At 40.0% G+C, this 20829-nt stretch overlaps 1 protein-coding gene across 1 annotated transcript in view; it reads left to right on the top strand.

Annotated features, from left to right (window-relative positions):
• The first annotated feature begins 215 nt into the window (after positions 1-215).
• abl1 (c-abl oncogene 1, non-receptor tyrosine kinase) overlaps positions 216-20829 on the top strand; it is a 145440-nt gene continuing 124826 nt past the window's right edge. Inside the window, exon 1 of the mRNA XM_028808550.2 lies at positions 216-2009. Within this exon, the coding sequence (XP_028664383.1) occupies positions 1877-2009 (133 nt within the window). The 5' untranslated portion in view covers positions 216-1876. The remainder of the gene's footprint in view (positions 2010-20829) is intronic.

The raw sequence follows: 20829 nt of genomic DNA on the forward strand, positions 1-20829 counted from the left end.
ATCTTGACACACACTGTTATAAGGCAACCGTTTTGAAGCTGGGGTAATGCCTCGCTCCCTTTAAGCGTTTACCAACCCTCATGTAATAAATAAGGAAAAAAGTTAAGACACTATGTGCAGGTTCTCCTTGACACGTGTTGAATACACTATGGGCTTTTCACGTTAATGTGATAGGAACAATTAGAGTACATCTGCCCTGTGAGGTCAAAAGTAATGGTTGCACATTGTTAGTGACAAAATCTAATAGGTTGAAGTGAAAGATAATGTGACAGAAAGTAAGAACTACACCACTGAAATCCTTCCTGCTCTGTGATTCCAGGATAGTACTATTTCAGGATACTACTTAACTTATAGTACAGTTTAGAGGTGTTAATTTACATATCCAAAGCTACTGTGCCTGTAATGGAGCTCTCTAGCTGTTTTCCACAGCTGAAGTGGTGGTAGCAGTGGGATTGAATAGAGGGAAATATGTGACCACAACCAGTGAGTGAACAGAATTGGTTTCAAGGTTTGGCCTTCATGTGTAAGCCTTTGCTCCCCAGTATTGTTGAACTGTGCATCTGAAGCTTTTGTGACAGAGGTTGTTTCCTAGGCCATTGAGTATTCGATTCACACACAGCTCTATCAGATATTTGTAGGGTTTGTAGTATGTGGTTGTGGTAGGCAAGTGAATTTTTTTTTCTTTTTAAAACTGACATTTGAATTGGGTGTCCTACATGACTGCCCTTAATATATGAAACCACATGCAAAACAGTGTGTATCCCAGGGTTCAGATCTTTTTTTGTGTGCCTGTAGTTCAGTAACCAGGCTGCCAGTTTGGACGAGGCACTTTTTGGCTTAACTGCTAAATCCTACGCTGTTCTGTAACTCTGATTCAGTTTGACACCGCTTAAGTGAGTCCCGTTAATGTGAAAGGGGAAGTCAGATGCTGACAGGCTAGTGGTATTCCAGTAATATGTCAGAGCCAAAGTCCGCTGGGCAGCTGTGACAGTATGTGCTACTTCTGCATCTTCAGAGAATGTTTGTCCGTCAATCGCAACACCACGCATCTGTAAAATAATTTATCTGAGCTGAAGAACGTATCCTTACACTGTGTGCGGACCATTCTATTAATTTGTAGGCCATACTGCTTATTTATAAATGTGGCCTTGTAAATTTTATTTATTATGTGTGCCATGATTGTATATTTAATTAACCTTTTGAACAAATAAGGGCCTAAACTACTGGTCCCTCCAAATAATCTTACTAAAGTCACACTTAACTAAGTTTTACTTTTCGTACCATTAGAGTGCTTCAGTTTTCCCGCAAGCAGTTACCCCGTCTGTCTAAAACTTATGTTAAGTTTAACAGGTGGGCAAAGTTGTGTTCATTCTTCAAAGGGCTGTTGGGGTACATTCCACATACTTTGGAGTTAGAATTGGATCTTTAAAGATTGTGTCATCAGGATCCAGACAGAGTCCTTCAAGTTTGTTGTCTTGAATGTAATTTTCCTTCTCTCAATGAATGTCCCAAGAAATAAGAGGTGCTTCTCCTGCATTGTGTGCCAAGAGAAGACCCGTTGCTACCCAGGTGAGGCAGTGAGCGATATATGTGGACTGACAAACTGAACACTTTAAAAAAAATAATAATAAATAAGAGACACTTTTTTGGGAGTGCTGCTTTACATGGCCTGTTTCAGGGTCACTTATGGTGCTTCTCTTGCTCTTCGCTTCTGAACTGTGCTTTCAGAGTTCTGTCTGAATAAGAAAGAAGGAGAGAAACGCTACACGGCGGGGGCTATTCTGCCAACCCCTTCTCCCTTTCCTCCCCTCACCCACCTCCCTCTTGGATTCTTGGATTGTTGTGGTCCTTGGTGTTGATTTGGCACCCAGTCTTTATGGGGCAGCAGCCAGGAAAAGTTCTCGGGGACCAGCGGAGGCCAAGCTTGCCAGCTCTTCACTTTATCAAATCTACAAAGAAGGACTCGTCCCGGCATGGAGCCCAACATTGCAATGTTTTCGTCGAGCATGGTAAGTGGCTGTTGTGATCTCAAATCAAGTCTGTGTTATTTGCTGATGTGGTGGTATCTGTATGAGACTAAGGAAGTGATGAAATTGCACGGGAGAAACCTTTCAGCTAGTGACTTTTGATATTTGTCTAACAGCCCCTACAAGCTGACATTTGGTTTCTTGTATTCTATGCACATATTTTCATCGCTTGAGTTGAGCTACGGTTTAGTCTTCATTTAGGCCAGGGCTTCCCATATTCTGTCCTGGAAGGCTTACAGTGGCTGCAGGTTTTTGTACCAGTTTAGTTCCTTAATTGGAAGTCAGTCTTTGCTGATAACTCCACTTCTTATCTAATTTTATGGCCCCCCATATCGGGTGCATTCTTTACATTTTAGATTTTTCCTTTCTGGGAGTCTCATCCAAATGATTTGTGGCCCAGAGCAGATTAGTAATTTTCACTCTTTCACTTTCCCTCTTCAATGTGTGAATGGGACTAAGTAAGGTGCTGAACTGCTGGCTCCCTTATTATCTGCATGTCATCGTTACTTTAATTTGTTTTCTTTCAGGTGCGCAGCTGGCACAGTAGAAGCTGATTTGCTCACTACTCTTGTGTTTTTTCTGTTGCTTGAGTGTGAGGTTAAAGTGTCAATGCCTGATCTGCACGATTGATGCGCCCATTGTGTTATTGTTGGCTTCCATGGCTTAGTGACTTCCACATTTCCCTTGACACTAACACTGGCAGTTTCTGCATTATGACCAGTGTATTGGGGGCTAATGTCAGTCTTGTTCTTCTGCTTGATCAGTCATTTTATCTTTTTAGTCACAAAGCTACTTACATGACCGTGTACCTTTGCGGGACAGAATTTGCTTGGCATATCATGGTGGTGCAGTTGTACAGTGCCGTATGTATAAGTTTCAATGTCTAATGACTATCTCACATTATTATCGCTATCACCTGATTCAGCTAACGGTTTAGTTTTAATTTGTTCAAAAACTGGCTTTACTACTTTTCATTTATATGTTTTTTTGTTTTTATGTTGAAGGCGCCACCCCACTCATGAAAATTGTTACCGTAGAGCAGGGGTGGGCAGATTCAGTCCTGGAGGGCCGCAGTGGTTGCAGGTTTTTGTTCCAACCCAGTTGCTTAATTAAAAAACAATCCTTGTCAATTATTTAATTGCATGGCTTGCTAGTGCTTTAAATCTGCCATGTCAGGTCATTCTCATATCCTAGATTTATTTTCCTTTCTAAGGATATCATCCAAATGATTTGAAGTCTAAAACAGATGAGTAATTCTCAGTGCTTCACTTTTTTCTCTTCACTTTCCTTCCAAGTATTTAATTAAACCAAATAGTGTGTGATAAATACACACAGGTGTAAATGGTAACAAGCTAAATGGAGAAATGCTGATCTCTTTTGTCATTTGCGTGGTATTGCTAATTAGGAGCAATTAAAAACCAAGAATACAGCTGTTTAAGACTAAAATAAGCAATAAGGGTTCAAAATCTTAACGAGTGAGACAACTAAAGTGAAGCTGAAGTGTTACTTGAGCAATAAGAGCTTCTTATTAAGCAATTGGGCTGGAGCAAAAACCTGCAGCCACTGCGGCCCTCCAGGACTGAATTTGCCCACCCTGCCATAGAGTGGCAAACGCATAGACAAATTCATTAATTTTTTTTTTTTTTTTTTGCACTAATGCTATTGGCATGATGGCAGCAGAGTACAGTCCAAAGCGTTATTCTGGCTTAACACTCCATATCTCATCAAAATATGTTAACCTGATTCCTACTTGGGATTGGCCATTTTTACATAGAATTCTGAGCCCAAGCGATGCTCGGGGTTAATGCCAAGGAGATTATGGGGATAAAGGATTGTGGATCTTAACAAGTGAGTTCACTGATGCTAGTGGCACATCATGTAATTTCTAGTTGGAGGGGATATGAAACTTGATGGCTATAGTGGCTGATCTCATCGCCTGAGCATGTCAATTTACTTGACTAGAAATAGCAGGGTATGTCAGATTAGACTACTGCATAATGCCTTTCCAGCACAGCGTGACAGAGGGGTCCTCAACCACGGTCCTGGAGGGCTGCAGTACCTGCAGGTTTTCCTTCCAGCCAGATTCCTAACTAGAACTTGGACCTTGCTGATAATGCAACTTGGTATTTAATTGTGTGCTTTGTTAGCACTTTCATTCATCAAAGGCCAATTTTAGTTACATTGTAGATCAGAGGTCCTCATTTACAGATCTGGAGGTCCACAGTGACTGCATATTTTCATTTCAATCAATTTCTTAATTAGAATCCATTTATTTACTACTAAACCAATACTTTTGTTGGGTTTAATTTTAGTTATCTTTGTCTGTAACAATTTGGAATCCTTAATTGCCTTTTTTGTTTTTTAGCAGCTGCATATTAGTTTTAATTGTTGCTTGTTTTCTTAACCAGACATTTAGTCAATAATGAAATGCAAATAATCAATAAACCTGATCCTCTCCAGCTAACATGCTTCCTTTTAAATCTGTGCATATGCACCTAGAAGTATCTGTGTTAAAAAAATGTTTAGATGTAAATGAGAGGAGAATTGGAAGGACTGTTTAAATCTGTTCTGGTCCACAAAACACATAGGTAGTTTTCTCAGGGAAGGAAACTCTACAGTGCAATTACAATTTCTCTGAGATGAATAAAAACACTAACAAGCCAAATGGTTAAATACCAAGTTTCATTATCAGCAAAGACTGTCTTCAAATTAGGAAACTAGGTGGAAGGAAAACTTGCAGCTATGGTGGCCCTCCAGGACTGTGATTGAGCACCCCTGGTGTTACACTCTGATAGTATTAGAAGGGTTTACAGGTATGCCAAGTTCACCTAAAATCTTTTTGTCTTTTTGCTTTTTTTTCTCTCTCATTTTGTTGTGGCACATAACACATGCAGCATCAGACACTGTTTATGAGATCCAAAACACCAATGTTCCTTATTTCTCATAGGGGCATCATATGAATTGTACTTCCCGGATGAATACTCACTGGCTGTCAGCTCTAGTGCACACACCGAGTCTATCCCTATAACTTAAACCTGTTTGATTTCGTTGGGGCTAGTCTCAGACTGGTTGGACTTGGTCGATGGGGTTGTCAGACTGCATGACTGATAGTCACAAGAGTGTGCCGCAACTGCCCTGAGCTTGCCAATTTATGTTAATGAATCTTGCAACTGAAAATCCCTGTAGTAGTCGTGTAGTATGACGGCCTTAAAATGAAACACACAAATACCTTTGACCCTTAACTGCATCAGCAACAGTAATTGGCTTCTAATTAAAAAATTGGCCGGTAAGAAAAACTTGTGGCCACTGTGGTTCCCCAGGACTGAATTTGCACTTCTCAGATTCACTGAAACTGACAGTTTAAACCTCTGAGATAGCTTTTTGTAGCCTTCCCCTAAACCATGAGACTGAACAATCTTTGTTTTTTGAGATATTTTGAGAGTTGCTTTGAGGATCCCATGCTGTCTGTCACTCTTCAGAGGAGAGTCAAAGGGAAGCACAACTTGCCATTGACCACCTTGAATCCCTTTATATCTCATGATTGGACACACCTGTCTGTGAAGTTCAAGGCTTAACGAGCTCATCCAACCAATTTGGTGTTGCAAGTAATCAGCATTGAGCAGTGACAGGCATTCAAATCAGCAAAATGACAAGGGGACCCACATTTTTACACAGCTAGTTTTTCACATTTGATTTAATTTCATACAACTAAATACTGCTTCACTAAAAATCTTTCATCGGAAAACACCCCGGTACTCAGATGTTCCTAGGAAATGAAAGACATACCACTGTTATCTTTTTTTGTTGAAAGTAGAGTCAATTATTATGCAGGCTGAGAGGGGTTCCCAAACTTTTTCATATGACTACAAGTATTGTGTAAGGTTGTTACTTTAAAAAGTAATTGGACTACATAACATGCATTACTTTTAACATATTATACTGCTCTTGACATCTCAAGTTTAGCACTGTTCATTCAGCCCAACAGCATAAATTTGGCTATTTTCTAAATATTGAGACCAATTATTTCATCCAGGAAAAGAAAAGGTGCAATCACCTGAACATTTGCCTCTGGAAATGTATTTTGTGGATGCTTCTACCCATGGCTGCTGAAAACGTGTGGAAAATACATGTGCAGGCTGTCAAAGTGCAACGGACATGTGAAAATTACAAAATCCTTAACAGTAACCCAGTTAAGGTTTACATGGCCAAATAATTGGATTATATTAGGAGAAATATACCTCTGTTAACCAGGTTTCTCTGAGGCCAATAACTCAATTTCTGTAAGCATAAGGGTTTACATGGCATTTTAGAAATTGTGTATCTGTGAATAACCAGGGTATCAAAGTGCATGTCCGTGCACTTATTGACTGTTCGAAGGCTTGCTGCTAGTTTAGTGCCACACCCTCTAGAGCAGGTGTCATCAACTACGGTCCTGGAGGACCACCGTGGCTGCAGGTTTTCATTCTAACCCTTTTCTTAATGAATGAACTATTTTTGCTGCTGATTAACTTCTTAATTGACTTGCTCTTGAAGACGTAGACCCCTTAATTGTTTTTTGATTAATTAGCAGCCAAACAATAATGAGATACAAAATGAGCCAAAACAACTAGTGTCCATCACACAATATATGAAAATAATGAAAGATGAATGTCTCAGGATTTCGATCTGCTCAGGTCATCAAAACATTTGAACAGTGCTCTTAGAAAAGAGGAAATCAACAATTTCAGAAATGTCTGCTATTGCACAATGAGAGCAGCAACAAGCCATGGGATTAAAGAACGGTTTAATTAACAAGACTCAGCCCCTAATTAAGCAGCTGGTTGGAGTGAAATTGGTTGGAGTTTGAGGCCGAGACTTAGTTGGTCTTCTGTTGGCTCAGTTGCATTTCTATTTGGGTGCCTTTTAAGGAAAGAAATGAAGCAATTCAGGGGAACAAATCTTAAACAACAAGTCAATTAAAATGAATTCACACTAGCAGCACAAACAGGGCACTCATTAAAAAAAAGGGTTAGAATGAAAAGCTCATGAGGAAAAAAGTCCTGAATACACAACACCCGGAAAGGAGAATGAAAATCATCATGATGATAGCAATGTTAAAAACCAGGAATTAATAAAAACAACAAAAAAAAAAACTCCATGTTGCATTTCAATAAAAGGTTAAGGGAGTTCAATTTTTGGATTGACAACAAAACAGAAACTCTGAATTAATGAATTACTTCATAAAACTTGTGTACAGTTAAAAGCAGAAGTTGGTTGGGACAAAAACCTGCAGCCACAGTGGGTCACCTGAACTGAACTTGACAATTACTCTGCTGGAGGGTGCATATTGTTGCCACAGCGTTCTTGGCAAACATTATTTTAGTTTGCATTATGTCTGCTTACAAAAAAGTCCCCCATCTTAGACACAGTGGTCAAAGTAATGGTTTAATTCTGCTTTCGGGACTGCTGCAGTGCCTTTTTTGCCTTGATGAGTTGGCCGTTACTGTCCTGAGTCTTAGAAAATGGAAGAAAGATGCAGTAAAGTTTATGGTTGTCGTCTTCTAAGGATGATTTGGACATGTTTTGCTTTCCATAAATCAAATACATGTTAATTTTAAAATAAATTTTGTGCTGAGAGTGAAGAGCGGGTAAAGAGAAACTAATGTTAAAATATTTCCTTGTGATTTGTTTACTTTTTTCAATCCATTGGACTCCTAGTGGCAGTGAGCATTTTAAATTGGACATGTGATTTGCATTGATGGATCTTGAGAGTGACGGGTGTACTGTCCAGTGTCGGCTTGCTATCCCGTAAATAAGTTCCTTTTGCAGAGGTTTACTGTTTGTAGGAGTGGAAAGGTGGCTTGTACTATTGGCATCTTTTTAGACAACCAATAAGCTTTTGATCATTTGCTGCCGAATAACCAGAAGACTACCAGTGCACACTGTTTATTTCCTCGATTTATGTCTGTTTTTCTAAATTTATGTAATGAGGTTTCCTGATTGGTCACTTTTTTCCTCCCGAACTACTTTTTCCATTTTAATTTTGCTTCACCTACACAGTTTTGCGACTTTAAACAAGTTTGGCCTTTTTTGAAGGGTGTCCAAGCATTCATTAATTTATGACTTGTGCCCTGTGTTGTTACATTCACCAGATCTGACAGAGAGACCTACTCAAAGGCCATATCTGCATAATACTCAGCATGCAGGTTTAAGCATTGGTGGTTAGAAAAAAAGTGTGTAGTAATCATGCAAAGCCATCGCTGAACTGTATCTTTCTGAATGATGCCTGCATCTTACATTTAACCATCACTTTGGAGTTCATATTCTGGATAGCCTCAGTTACAACCAGAGTACAATTAAAACTAAGTAGAGAGCTTGGCATGATAATGACTCAACAGTAAAATGGGCTTTTCAGTTTCTTTATTACACTTGTCTTTACAGATAAACTAGTATTATACACAGCATTTTCTCTCTCTCTCTCTCTCTCTCTCTCTCTCTCTCTCTCCTTTTTTATATAATATATAAATAAAAAAAATCCAACGTATGTATCTGTCTGTCCACTTTTCACCACAGAACTACTTAATGGATTTAGATTTTTTTATTTTTTTTTAAATTTTTTTCTATAATTTGCTTGAACATTCCGGTTCATTTTACAACCTATCTCATCACGCTTAGTATCATAGTTCACTTGCGGTACCGATTTATTTGTGTGAATCTGAGAGAGACGCAGCAGGCCGACGGGAAGGGGGGCGCCACCCTCCTCACTCACTCGCCAGCCTTGGAGTGTGTCTTGCATTTGTTTAGCTAGTGAACAAGAGAACTATGTACTGGATTTAGATTGGGTTTGTTTTCTAGAATTTGCTTGAACATTCTCTCATCGTGCTAAGAATCACAGTGCGAATATATCACTCCTGCAAGCGAACTAATTAGAGACAGAGGCTTCAGGCTGAGGGGAAGGGGAAGCGTGACGTCAGTATTGGGGAGCCAGCCTGGGCCCTCCTCACTCACGCACCAGCCTGTGTTTGAGTTGGTCTGCCTCTGTGTTTTGGAGTGTTCCATGCCTCCGCTTAGCTAGCGATACTTTTTTGTTTATAGATTTTTAAAGTTTGTCCTGTTTCACTACTACGCAGGTGGAGCCGCGGGGGACGGCTAGTATAACATAAAAATTAATAAGTGCTGTGTTGGTTCAAGTAACTAATCAGTCTTCTGACTGTTTCTCCTCAGTAGCCTTGCTCCACTTGTGCTCTCCTAGTTTACCATTCTTGTATTTTATGAACCTGCACAGCCCGTTCCAAGTTTCCATAGCCTAGCCTGGTAAGAGTGGATGTAAGGCATGTCTTAACGCTGGAATATAAATCAATCCATTGTACGGTGCCACACCTTCAGTTTAGATTTACGTGTTTCAATCACTGTGTGTCATGCTTATCTTTAGGATGTGGTTGTTATATCCAGAGTACATGGAGAGAGTTAGGTTAAAGATGTGAATAAGAACATGAAAATTCCATACAGACAACATAATAATTTACGACAAATTTACCTTTCACATATGTGAATTGTGCTTGCACTTCCGAAAATTGAGTACAGTTCTCAATGGTGAACAAACTGTCAGATGGTGCTCGCTGCAGGTTGTGGAATGGAGCGGAGATGTAGCTTAGGGTGCGGGGTTCAAAACTCAGAGAGTAGTGTACACACACAGGCGAGCTTAGGATTTCAGATCTTACTATGGAACGTTATTTATGCTTGCATTTATTTATTTATTTATGCTCGACCCTCTGTAGTTCGCATATCAGGAGAAGGTGGGAGTGGAGGATGCCATCATCTATATGCTACACTGATCCCTCTCCCACTTGGACAGAGGCAGTGGTGCTGTAAGAATTATGTTTCTAGACTTCTCTAGCGCCTTCAACACCATCCAACCTCTGCTCCTTAGGGACAAGCTGACAGAGATGGGAGTAGATTCATACCTGGTGGCATGGATCGTGGACTATCTTACAGACAGACCTCAGTATGTGCGTCTCGGGAACTGCACATCTGACATTGTGGTCAGCAACACAGGAGCGCCACAGAGGACTGTACTTTCTCTGGTCCTGTTCAGCCTATATACATCAGACTTCCAATACAACTTGGAGTCCTGCCACGTGCAAAAGTTCGCTGACGACACTGCTATTGTGGGCTGCATCAGGAGTGGGCAGGAGGAGGAGTATAAGGACCTAATCAAGGACTTTGTTAAATGGTGCGACTCATACCACCTACACCTGAACACCAGCAAAACCAAGGAGCTGGTGGTGGTTTTTAGGATGCTCAGACCCCTCATGGACCCCGTGATCATCATAGGTGACTGTGTGCAGAGGGTGCAGACCTATAAATACCTGGGTGTGCAGCTGGATGATAAATTAGACTGGACTGCCAATACTGATGCTCTGTGTAAGAAAGGACAGAGCCGGTTATACTTCCTTAGAAAGCTAGCGTCCTTCAACATCTGCAATAAGATGCTGCAGATGTTCTATCAGACGATTGTGGTGTGCGCCCTCTTCTACGCGGTGGTGTGCTGGGGAGGCAGCATAAAGTACGCCGCCTGGACAAACTGGTGAGGAAGGCAGGCTGTATTGTTGGCATGGAGCTGGACAGCTTGATATCTGTGGCGAAGCGACTGGTGCTGAGCAGACTCCTGTCAATTATGGAGAATCCACTGCATCCACTAAACAGTGTCATCTCCAGACAGAAGAGCAGCTTCAGCGACTGACTGCTGTCACCGTCCTGCTCCACTGACAGACTGAAGAGATCGTTCCTCCACCACACTATGCAACTCTTCAATTCCACCCGGGGGGGGGGGTGGATGGGGGGCTTGGGGTGGTCAAACGTTAACATTATTCAAAGTTATTGTCTGTTTTTACCTGCATTTTTATTACTCTTTAATATTGTTTTTTGTATCAGTATGCTGCTGCTGGAGTATGTGAATTTCCCCTTGGGATTAATAAAGTATCTATCTCTCTATCTCTCTCTATCTATCTATCTCTCTATTTATCTATCTAGTTAGATGTGGGTGGCACAGAATTTGTCGCCTCATCCCATGATGTTTCCTGCTTTGGGGAGATGAACTTGAACTGCTAAAGCACTTCTTTATTTTCCTCCTGAAATGTATGACTCATAAAGTGCGGCATGTATCTCCAAAATAATAAGTTATTGTACATTTTATCACAGTATAATAGTAAATAGAATTACTGTGAAAACCACAAATAAGATGGAGTGGGCGTGATTTAAATTAGTTGGTGGTTGCAGATAAAACGATTGATACATATATGCACCAAATGGCTCTAATAATGAGAGAAGATGAAGGTAAATGATTTCCCAAAGTGATGCTTTACTTGATGACAAGAGGAAGCTGATGATGGTTTTATACATGAAAGAAGAAATAAGTAGTAGCATTACTATTCATGTGCTGTATATGAGATATACTTGAACATATTAAATAGTTTGGTAAAATACACAAAGACCCCCAAAAGTAATATGAAAGGGCACATTTCCCCTCAGGGATCAATCAAGGTTCTATTATTATTATTAGTAGTAGTAGTAGTAAAAAGAGTAAACCAATTCAAGCAGTGCAGGCAATTTGCTGTGGTTTTAGTGGTACAATAATTGTCATATTTAAGCAAGATCAACCCAAGATCATAAAACACAATCAGTCCACAACCTGTACGTTATTTGCAGTGAAACGCATACCCCCCCCCCCCCCCCCCAACCTTTTGCCACAGCCAAATTAATACAAAATATTGAAATGCATCTTAAAAACAGTCATTTGGAAATTCATCTCAAAAACGCACTAAAAACTGCATCATAACTTTAAACTAATATTGCTTAGGTGTTAACCTTGTCCCTGTGGTGGGCTGCCGCTTTGCCCAGGGTTTGTTTCCTGCTTTGCGCCCTGTGTTGGCTGGGATTGGCTCCAGCAGACCCCCGGGACCCTGTAGTTAGAATATAGCAGGTTGGATAATGGATGGATGGATGTTACCTTGGTTCAAAGCCCACATACTGTAATGATGTAATGACATGTTAACAGTTTATTTAAACATAAGACGGCAGAAAAAGACTTCTAAAATGTATGATAACTTAATATTTTGGAGCTTATACTGCATTTTATGAACCAGTCATTTTGGGAGGAGATGAAGAAGTGCTTTGGTAGATCGAGTAAAGCGTAATTTTGAGAAGCGCAAGCATAATTCATGTGTGAAATGTAAATTTGTTGTAAATTATTACAAGGTATTTTTGACCGTGATCTTACTCCATAGTGGGGTGCTGAGGTAGCAGCATTAGACAAATCATCGCTCTATATGTGCTCATTGCATTTAAACTTGTTTTAGCATGTTTTGTTTTTGCTAATAAAGAAATCAAAACATTCTTAATACCTCTAAATTCAGTTTAGGGTGGCTATAGTCTACCCTGGATGCTGTGGGCATCAGGCGGTTTAAAGAAAAAAAAAAAAAAACCTGTATGGGATGCCAGTCCATCACAGGACCAACTGTACCACCGCACTGTACCACAGGACCACTTGCATGCTGGGCTAGAATGAAATTGGCAGTTGGTTTAACACAGATGTCTTTGGGAAGCTGGAGAGAAACTGGAATGCCAAGAGAGAGACAGACATAGAGAGAGCAAATGGCAGCCCACCACACAAACATCCACCAAGTGTGGGATTCAAACCTGCAATACCCAAGTCGTTGTCGTATGATATACTTAAAGAATGAATATAAAGGCAAATTGTAATTGTGCAATGTCTCATTAAATGTATAGAATAGCATGAGCACTATACAACTTATAATGTATAGTGGAATAATTGTGATATTTGAGAGATCCCTACTTGAATGGATATGTCAATAGGATTACCGCAGTGAGCCAAGTCTTGGTGACACATCCAGTGTTTTTGAGGCTACTGATCTGGGTTTTATGCTGCTCAGCCCTCTATTGTGGTGGCAATCCTGTATTCTGGCGCAGGCTTTGTTATGACAGCAGTTGTTAAATTTGCAAGAGGTGTTATATTAGCTTGACTTCCAGAGCAGCCTGCTAGGATGCCTACCTCTAATCTTTCAGTGATATTTAAGATGAACTTTTTTTTCTTCATTTTTTTTTTACCACAGAGGTTGATATTTGTACACACATTGTCACGTACTGCCACTGCAGAGCATTGGTTGCCCTGTTTTGTTTTGCAACAGCAGTATTTTGGCTGTACAGTTTCCCTTTACATTAGTGATTATTATTGGAGTATAAAATATTGAAAAAGACATGGTATGAATTGTAAACAGAGTATCAAATTGATTCGCCTAGAAAGTTTAAAGGAAGTCTGTTGTCAGGTTTAAGGAAGAGGTGCTTCAAGATTTGTACTCTGGGCAACCGGTCCATCGAATGACCACCGCTTCCATTTTATGTTGTTCTTTTACAATGAAAGGAGCACAGCATGAAGCTAGCTAGTGGAGTAGTTCATTTTTTGCCTGCAGACTCAAAGAAAAACTGAAGAAGCGTAGGCTTCCGTGTCACCTCAAAATCCTTCCCATGAAGTAGTTTTAAAAATCTTTCACAAACCTCTCCTATGTACAGTATCTGACAATAGTACTAGCCATAAAGTCAGTTGCATGTAATTTGATTTTAACTGTAAAACTCATAAAAATATACAAACATAAAACAATAATCATCATTCCAAAACAGTCCCCAAAAAGCCAATTTAAGGAAAATACAAATTGTTCTTAGTCTGTATCCACTTTACCAGACTGATGTGACTCGAACCCCCCCCCCCCCTTTTTTTTTTTTTTTGCCTTAATGTGACACAAATCTGATGTTTTCAGGGCTGTGTGGTCACAGAAATCTGATCTTTACAAATCAGCTTTGAGTTGCTTTCATATGTGGTCCTGGACCGGATAAGTATCCGATTCATAGCAATGCAACATGAATGAGAACGGTCAGATTGGAATTCATGTTTTTCTGCTTTTATGCACGAGCTGAATGCTATTAACAACAGCCAGCACCAGCAACATGAGGGGAAAAAAAAACAATGAAGGAGAGCTACAGCTGTGACAACAGTAACAGTCCCACCATTGCTGGTTACGTTCTCGTTACCCACACATCTCTTGGTGCCGGAATGAAAAAGGCACAAGCTTGCCATCTGGCTTTTTCTTGCCATCTCGACCTAATCATGGACAGCTGACGAACTGTTTGCCTTTCTCCTGAGAAAAATGCAATGCATACGCCAGCTACCAGCGTATCCATTTTGTGGGTTTTAATATCATAGGTTGTCTCTCAAATATGATATTTTTTTTTTTATGTTGGTGATGTTCATGTCTCTTGCAGAAATGTATGAATGTGTGCATGCGTACTATTTCAGAGGACAGATGCATTCACATTACAGTTAGATAAAACAGGTCACTTGTATATATGAATTAGAACCATCAAGATAGGCAAATTGATCTGAGCAAAAAATTGGAGTTGAACAATGAGGCTTGTAATGTGAACATAGCATTACCTTTTGGTTCATAGGGGATGGAGACTATTCAGGCAGAATTGGGTACCAGGTAATTTTTATTCCTGAATCAGACACCAGCCCACCCCAGGTTCTACAGGGCACACACCTACAGTACATTCTCGTAGGATCAATTTGAAATCGCCCCTTAAACTAACATGCACATTTTTGGATATGTGCGAAGGAAGGCTACACAGATATAGGGAGATTGTGTACCATACAGACAGTGACCAGCTGCAATGTTTGGTCTAGAGTAAAAAAAAAATCTGGAACTAAATGCTAAGAAGGGAATCGATGATGGAGTTTTAAGTGAGGTGAACAATCGCCCCTGACTTTTATTGGCCAGGTTGTAGAGGTACTGGAAAATTTCAACTTTTGACCCCATGAACCTCCCTGATGTGTATGTTGACAGCACGGCTGAAAACTGTTTGCTAAACTTTGCATTAGCTGCAGAAAATGTTGAAAATATACCCAATCTCCAATAGGGACATTTATCTGAAATAAAAATGTCTTTGTGTTCCCTGTTTACACTTGATTATATGAATATGTCCAAACTGTAGTTAAAGCTATCTGTGAGCTATTGTATGATTTCTATTTCTTCTGCTTAACTACCATCTATACATGCAGATTTGGCTCATAGTAAAATATCTAAATGCTGGTGAAATTGTAGAATTGTAGAAATATGAGTATAATGATATGATTTGGTGTATTGTGGCCTATTGAGAGCAGGGCTGTGCCTTGGACTCTGAACACTTTAAAATATCACACCACTTTTTCACGTTTCGACTTTTGAATTTCAGAAAATATCAAACTGACCCCAAACACTCATGTCTTTCTTTGAAACAGCAGCATGTTCATCCGCAGCCACTTTGTAGTAGTGTCTAGAGTTGCTGTAGTATTTGTATAGCATTGTTGATAAGCAGACAAGTCGGGAGTGGCAGAGAAGTATGTAAGAGTTGTACAGGATATGTACGAGGGAAGTGTGACCATGGTGAGGTCTGCGGTAGGAGTGACGGATGCATTCAAGGTGGAGGTGGGATTACATCAGGGATCGACTCTGAGCCCTTTATTTGCAATGGTGATGGACAGGTTGACAGACGAGATTAAACAGGAGTCCCCGTGGACTATGATGTTTGCTGATGACATTGGGATCTGTAGCGATAGTAGGGAGCAGATTGAGGAGACTCTGGAGAGGAGAGGAATGAAGGTCCGTAGGAACAAGACAGAGTACATGTGTGTAAGTGAGAGGGAGGTCAGTGGAATGGTGAGGATGCAGGGAGTAGAGTTGGCGAAGGCGGATGAGTTTAAATACTTGGGAACAGTACAGAGTAACGGGGAGTGTGGAAGAGAAGTGAAAAAGAGAGTGCAGTCAGGGTCGAATGGGTCAAGAGTGTCAGGAGTGATTTGTGACAGGATGGGTATCAGCAAGAGTGGAAGGGAAGGTCTACAGGACGGTAGTGAAACCAGCTGTGTTATGGGTTGGAGACGGTGGCACTGACCAGAAAGCAGGAGACCGAGATGGAGGTAGAAGAGTTAAAGGTGCTAAGATTTGCACTGGGTGTGACGAGGATGGACAGGATTAGAAATGAGGACATTAGAGGGTCAGCTCAGGTTGGACGATTGGGAGATAAAGTCAGAGAGGTGAGATTGTGTTGGTTTGGTCATGTGCAGAGGAGAGATTTTGGGTATATTGGGTGAAGGATATTAAGGATAGAGCTGCCAGGTAAGAGGAGAAAAGGAAGGCCTAAGAGGAGGTTTATGGATTTGGTGAGAGAGGACATGCAAGTGATGGGTGCGACAGAGCAAGATGCAGGGGACAGAAAGATATGGAAGAAGATGATCCGCTGTGACAACCCCTAACGGGAGCAGCCGAAAGAAAGAAGAAGATTGTTGATAGCAGACAATAAGTGTTGAATCCTCACTAGGATATTAGATCAGTCAGTGTGTTATTAATAGTAAAAGATAGAATTGATGGAATCTCAATAGAATTATCAGAGTTGACACGTTCCTTTTTAGGTGTAAATTGGTTTCTTCTCAAATTCTAACTGATGCCTTCATACACATCTTACAAAAGCAAACTATAATCCTTGTGTGATTAGAAAGTTCTGTTCTATTACTAACGGTGGAACTGAACATAATCTGATTTTTACTAAACCTCACAATTCATGAGCTTGCTCTTGTATATCCTGGAGATACACTTAAGAGACCAGTCTACTTCCAATAGGTTGCAAATGAAACCTCTGGAAAACATGAGCACGAGACCCCAAACCCATACCCAACCAAAAACAACACACTTACCTAGCTGCCTGGGGTTTCCTGGAGCGAGTGTATTTGATTTCTGGTCCATTGCTATTGCTGTATAGCATCTTGGTGGTGGAGTTCTGTGTTCTGATACAGGTTCAATTGGCTCATTCCAAACAGGTTGATTCACAGCTTCTTGAAGCAATTAGACCTTTTCAAGAGCTGTCCTGCCTACACCTTTAATTTTGCTTCCTCTTCTTGGAAACATTCCCACTCCTGTCAGTCTTATTCAGCCAAGCCAATCATCAGTGTTGATGAAAATCCGTCTTGTCCTCTGTACCCTCTTTCATTACCTTAAGTTCAACTTGTTTGAGTGAGAGGATTATCAAAGCAGATGCACTATAAGCATAGGACTGGGACACCACCTGACTCACCAAATTCTCCATAAAATTCAACCAAACCACTTACACTCCTGTCCTTCACTTTTCCCGATGTGATAGGTTTCTTCAGATCATGTCCCCGAGAATATGTGGACACGGGTGATAAATATTCTGCTGTCTCTGTAGTTCAAGTGATGTTGCTCGTCATGCAGTGTCATAGGTTGCCTTACTGCCTTGCATTGTAGCTGAAAACTTACAGATGGGTGATGCTGATTCAAGCCCTTGTACAAAGAAAAGAAACTGCTGCCAAACTTTTAGTAAGTGTTAATTTGTGCCTATAATTGAACTTTCTGTCTAATTAGCTTTCCTGTTGAGCTCTTTTAAGGTATGGGTGTGTTTGTGAGTGTGCCTTATGATGGACCAACAAACCATTCAGTGTTGGTTCCAGCCTTCCTTCTACCACTGTCAGGATTGATTCTGGTTTCCTTCTGCCCTGAATTGCATAGCTACTCTATTTTCTGTAACAGTTTAAGGAAGCGGGAACATTTCCCAGTTAGACCAGTCTTAGATGGTGTGGCAGTGCATTTGCTTGGCAGATTCATGCACACAATATCTTATGAAACATTGCTGTAAAAAAAAAAAACGCATTGCCAAAATGCCTGAATTCACCCTTCTAGATCCAGCTCCTTGTATCAGGCTCTACTGTATGGGAGCAGACTGTTTACTGCAAACACTTTTTGGTAGAGTGCCATGTGATTCACTTCTGTCTTCTGTAAAACAATGACATGCGATTTGCTCTTGTAGCAGTTGCTGACGGAACCGAGGTGGTATTTCAGACCTGACGCAAAACATCTGCACGGGTGTGTATGAGCAGTATGCGCACCCGTGTTTGTGAGAAATGTGCCGCAACACGTCCTGCTGGGAAGTCAATCTCCTCATCTTCGCCAGCAGTGCCTTTCTAAAAACTTTTGCTGCATACCAGGCCATAGTAGAGTGCTTCTCCTATTTGTGTTTGCGTGCAAGTCTTGCTTAGAGACGCCCCAGGGGATACTGGTTTATTAGCTTGCATGTTTACTAAGGCCTGCTTTTGAAAAATCAAAACTCCTGCCTTTCCAGTTTTTGAAAAGGAAATAACTTTAGCTTTCGAAACAGTAAGAAGTCACTCTGGTCTTTGGCCTGATAGCAACACAGTTTGAGTTTCAGTGTTGTGACTGTCACTGCTGTTTATCATATGAGCTGAAACTACTTCCCCACACCCTCCATATTTTTAGTTTGACCTCGCTTATCCTACAGTGCAAGGTAATTGCAGGCCTTTGGCTATCTTTTGCTTTTATTTTTTTACCTTAATTAAATTTGTCATTTTGTCTTTCTTATTTTTGTGGGCTATGCCTTGCTGATTTAGCTATCCGGTGCTTGTAGCTGACAGCTTGGCTCCAATACGTCACATCTGTTGGTATAAGAGACGAGGCATTTGTTCAGTTCTTTGATTTTTCAGTTAGTGTGCCATTTATTTAACTTCACATGGGAATTTTTAAGTTAGCAGCTGCTAGGGATGTTAATGATTAACAGTTGTTCAATTAAGTTAAATGAAAAGTTTGGACATGTGATTTATTTAAATTTTACATTTTGGAAATACAATTGTCAGCTAATGCAGACTTTGACATGTTGTTCATTTGAATGGACACAAGTACAGTATACAAGCTACACATCAGTATACATCTGAAAATGAAATACAGCACCTCAAAACATCGCCCAGGTTGGGAGCCTTTTTAACAAAAGTGTGTGAAAGTTGATTGGAAAGGGTATAATTCTATACTGAAATAAACAAAAAGGACATCTAAGATGCATTATCCCATATTAAGAAATTAATGTGGATGACACGGAGACACTTTTGACCATGTGGGTTGTTTCAGGAATTTACTTGTAATGTCCCAGGAAGAGAGCATAAATTTACTTATTATTTTTATTACTTATTATTTGGCTGATGCTTGTATTTAAGACGACTTACAACATTTGAGATACAATCAGTAACATCTCTTGTTTCTCCAATTGGAAGATAAGTGGCTTGGGGATATGAACCCACAGCCTCAGAGTTTGGAGTCCAAAGTCTTACCCTCTATGCTACACTGCCTGCCAGGTAATGACGTTGACATTTTGATTTCCTAGTCTGACATCTACAGTATTTCCCAGGAATTTCATGGATTTGTCCAAAGCATGAGGAAAGGTAGAAAGATGCAAGGTAAAGCATGCAAAACATCATGGCATCCTTATGCCACCCTTATGTACATTTAAGGCCAAACCAAATGGAAGATGAGAGGTTTGAGCATCTAGCTTAGTTGTTGAAGTTTAATTTTATAAGGTTAGCTATTTGGAAATTGTCTGTAAATTAAAAAAGAATCTGTTACACATTTAAATCAAGAATGAAGCTACTGAACCCATTTACAGCCAAACACCTTCATGTGCTTTCTGTTTAAGAGCAGCTCTGTTTTGGACTCGAAGCAGCTTATGAAAATGCTGCTTATATTGCTTTGCTTTTTTCCCTTTCAGTTTCCCATTCATAGTACTATTCTTTTACAGTGCATCTTCATGATTAGAGTGCACCTGGGAAAATGATGCAAAAATACAAAAACAAAATGAATGTTGTCTAGAATTGGGTAATAGGAGGGAGGGATGGCTGGATGGATGGATGGATAGCTGGATTTATGTTACTTTATTTTACGCAGGTTATTCGGCTCTCTTTCCAGGCTAAGGAGTGAGAGATGTGGAGGCAGTGTTGACCATGGGGCCCTTAAGGTTCACTCTTCAGTTTCCGGTTTCTAGTTCATGCACCTGTTGTTGAGACTTTAACAACTTTGGTGACTTGTAGCAGACCATTGTCTCGCAGACCTGTATTTAACATCCCTAACCATGCTTAGCTCTTCAATGAAGCCCCTAAGATGATACCTCCACCCCTTCCCAACTGAACCTATGAAGACAATTTAATATATTTATTAAAGCCAAAATAAAATACAAAGTTAAAAAGACTAAATGTAAAATAGTGTATGAGAAACAGAAAAATTATATTCAAACAGTAGTTTCACACTGACACAGATTCAGACCTTCCTCACTATTTTCAAGGTGATCTATTTTACAAACTTTATTCCATTTTTATAAGAAACAACTGTCAGAAATTGTTGAGAATCCTCCTCTTTGTTATTTCACTTTTGTTCCACTGTGGACTTTCTCTTCCCAGGTGGGATAACACCAGAAATGTATTTATTTTTATAGCTAACAACCCATTAAACCTGTGATTAAAATATTAATGTTTTTGCATAGTTAATATTTACTCGTTTCTGATTACATGTATCTCAAGCTTCCCACTTTAACATTTATTTAAACAGCACTACTATAATTTAAAATCTAACAGTATTTCAAAGCATAATGTCTGAGTAATAAATTTCAGTTTTTCTCCAGTCCCATATAGGAAACTGAAAAGCCACTTAGTTCACATTTTTTAAGCTTTTTACCACTAGAACATACGAAATTACTCAGTTCAGGCCTTAGTAGAGGAGCTTCAATGTTCAAACTTCGAGATTCCCATGCAAAAAATTGGCCAGAATTGTACCATTGTCATTCTCATTTTTGATCCATTACTTTAGATGCAGAAATTGTTTGCAATTGTTATTGGCAGTTTAGATCAATTCCAGAATATTATCAG

This window comes from Erpetoichthys calabaricus, chromosome 9, assembly GCF_900747795.2.
Source record: "Erpetoichthys calabaricus chromosome 9, fErpCal1.3, whole genome shotgun sequence".
Taxonomy (NCBI): domain Eukaryota; kingdom Metazoa; phylum Chordata; class Cladistia; order Polypteriformes; family Polypteridae; genus Erpetoichthys; species Erpetoichthys calabaricus.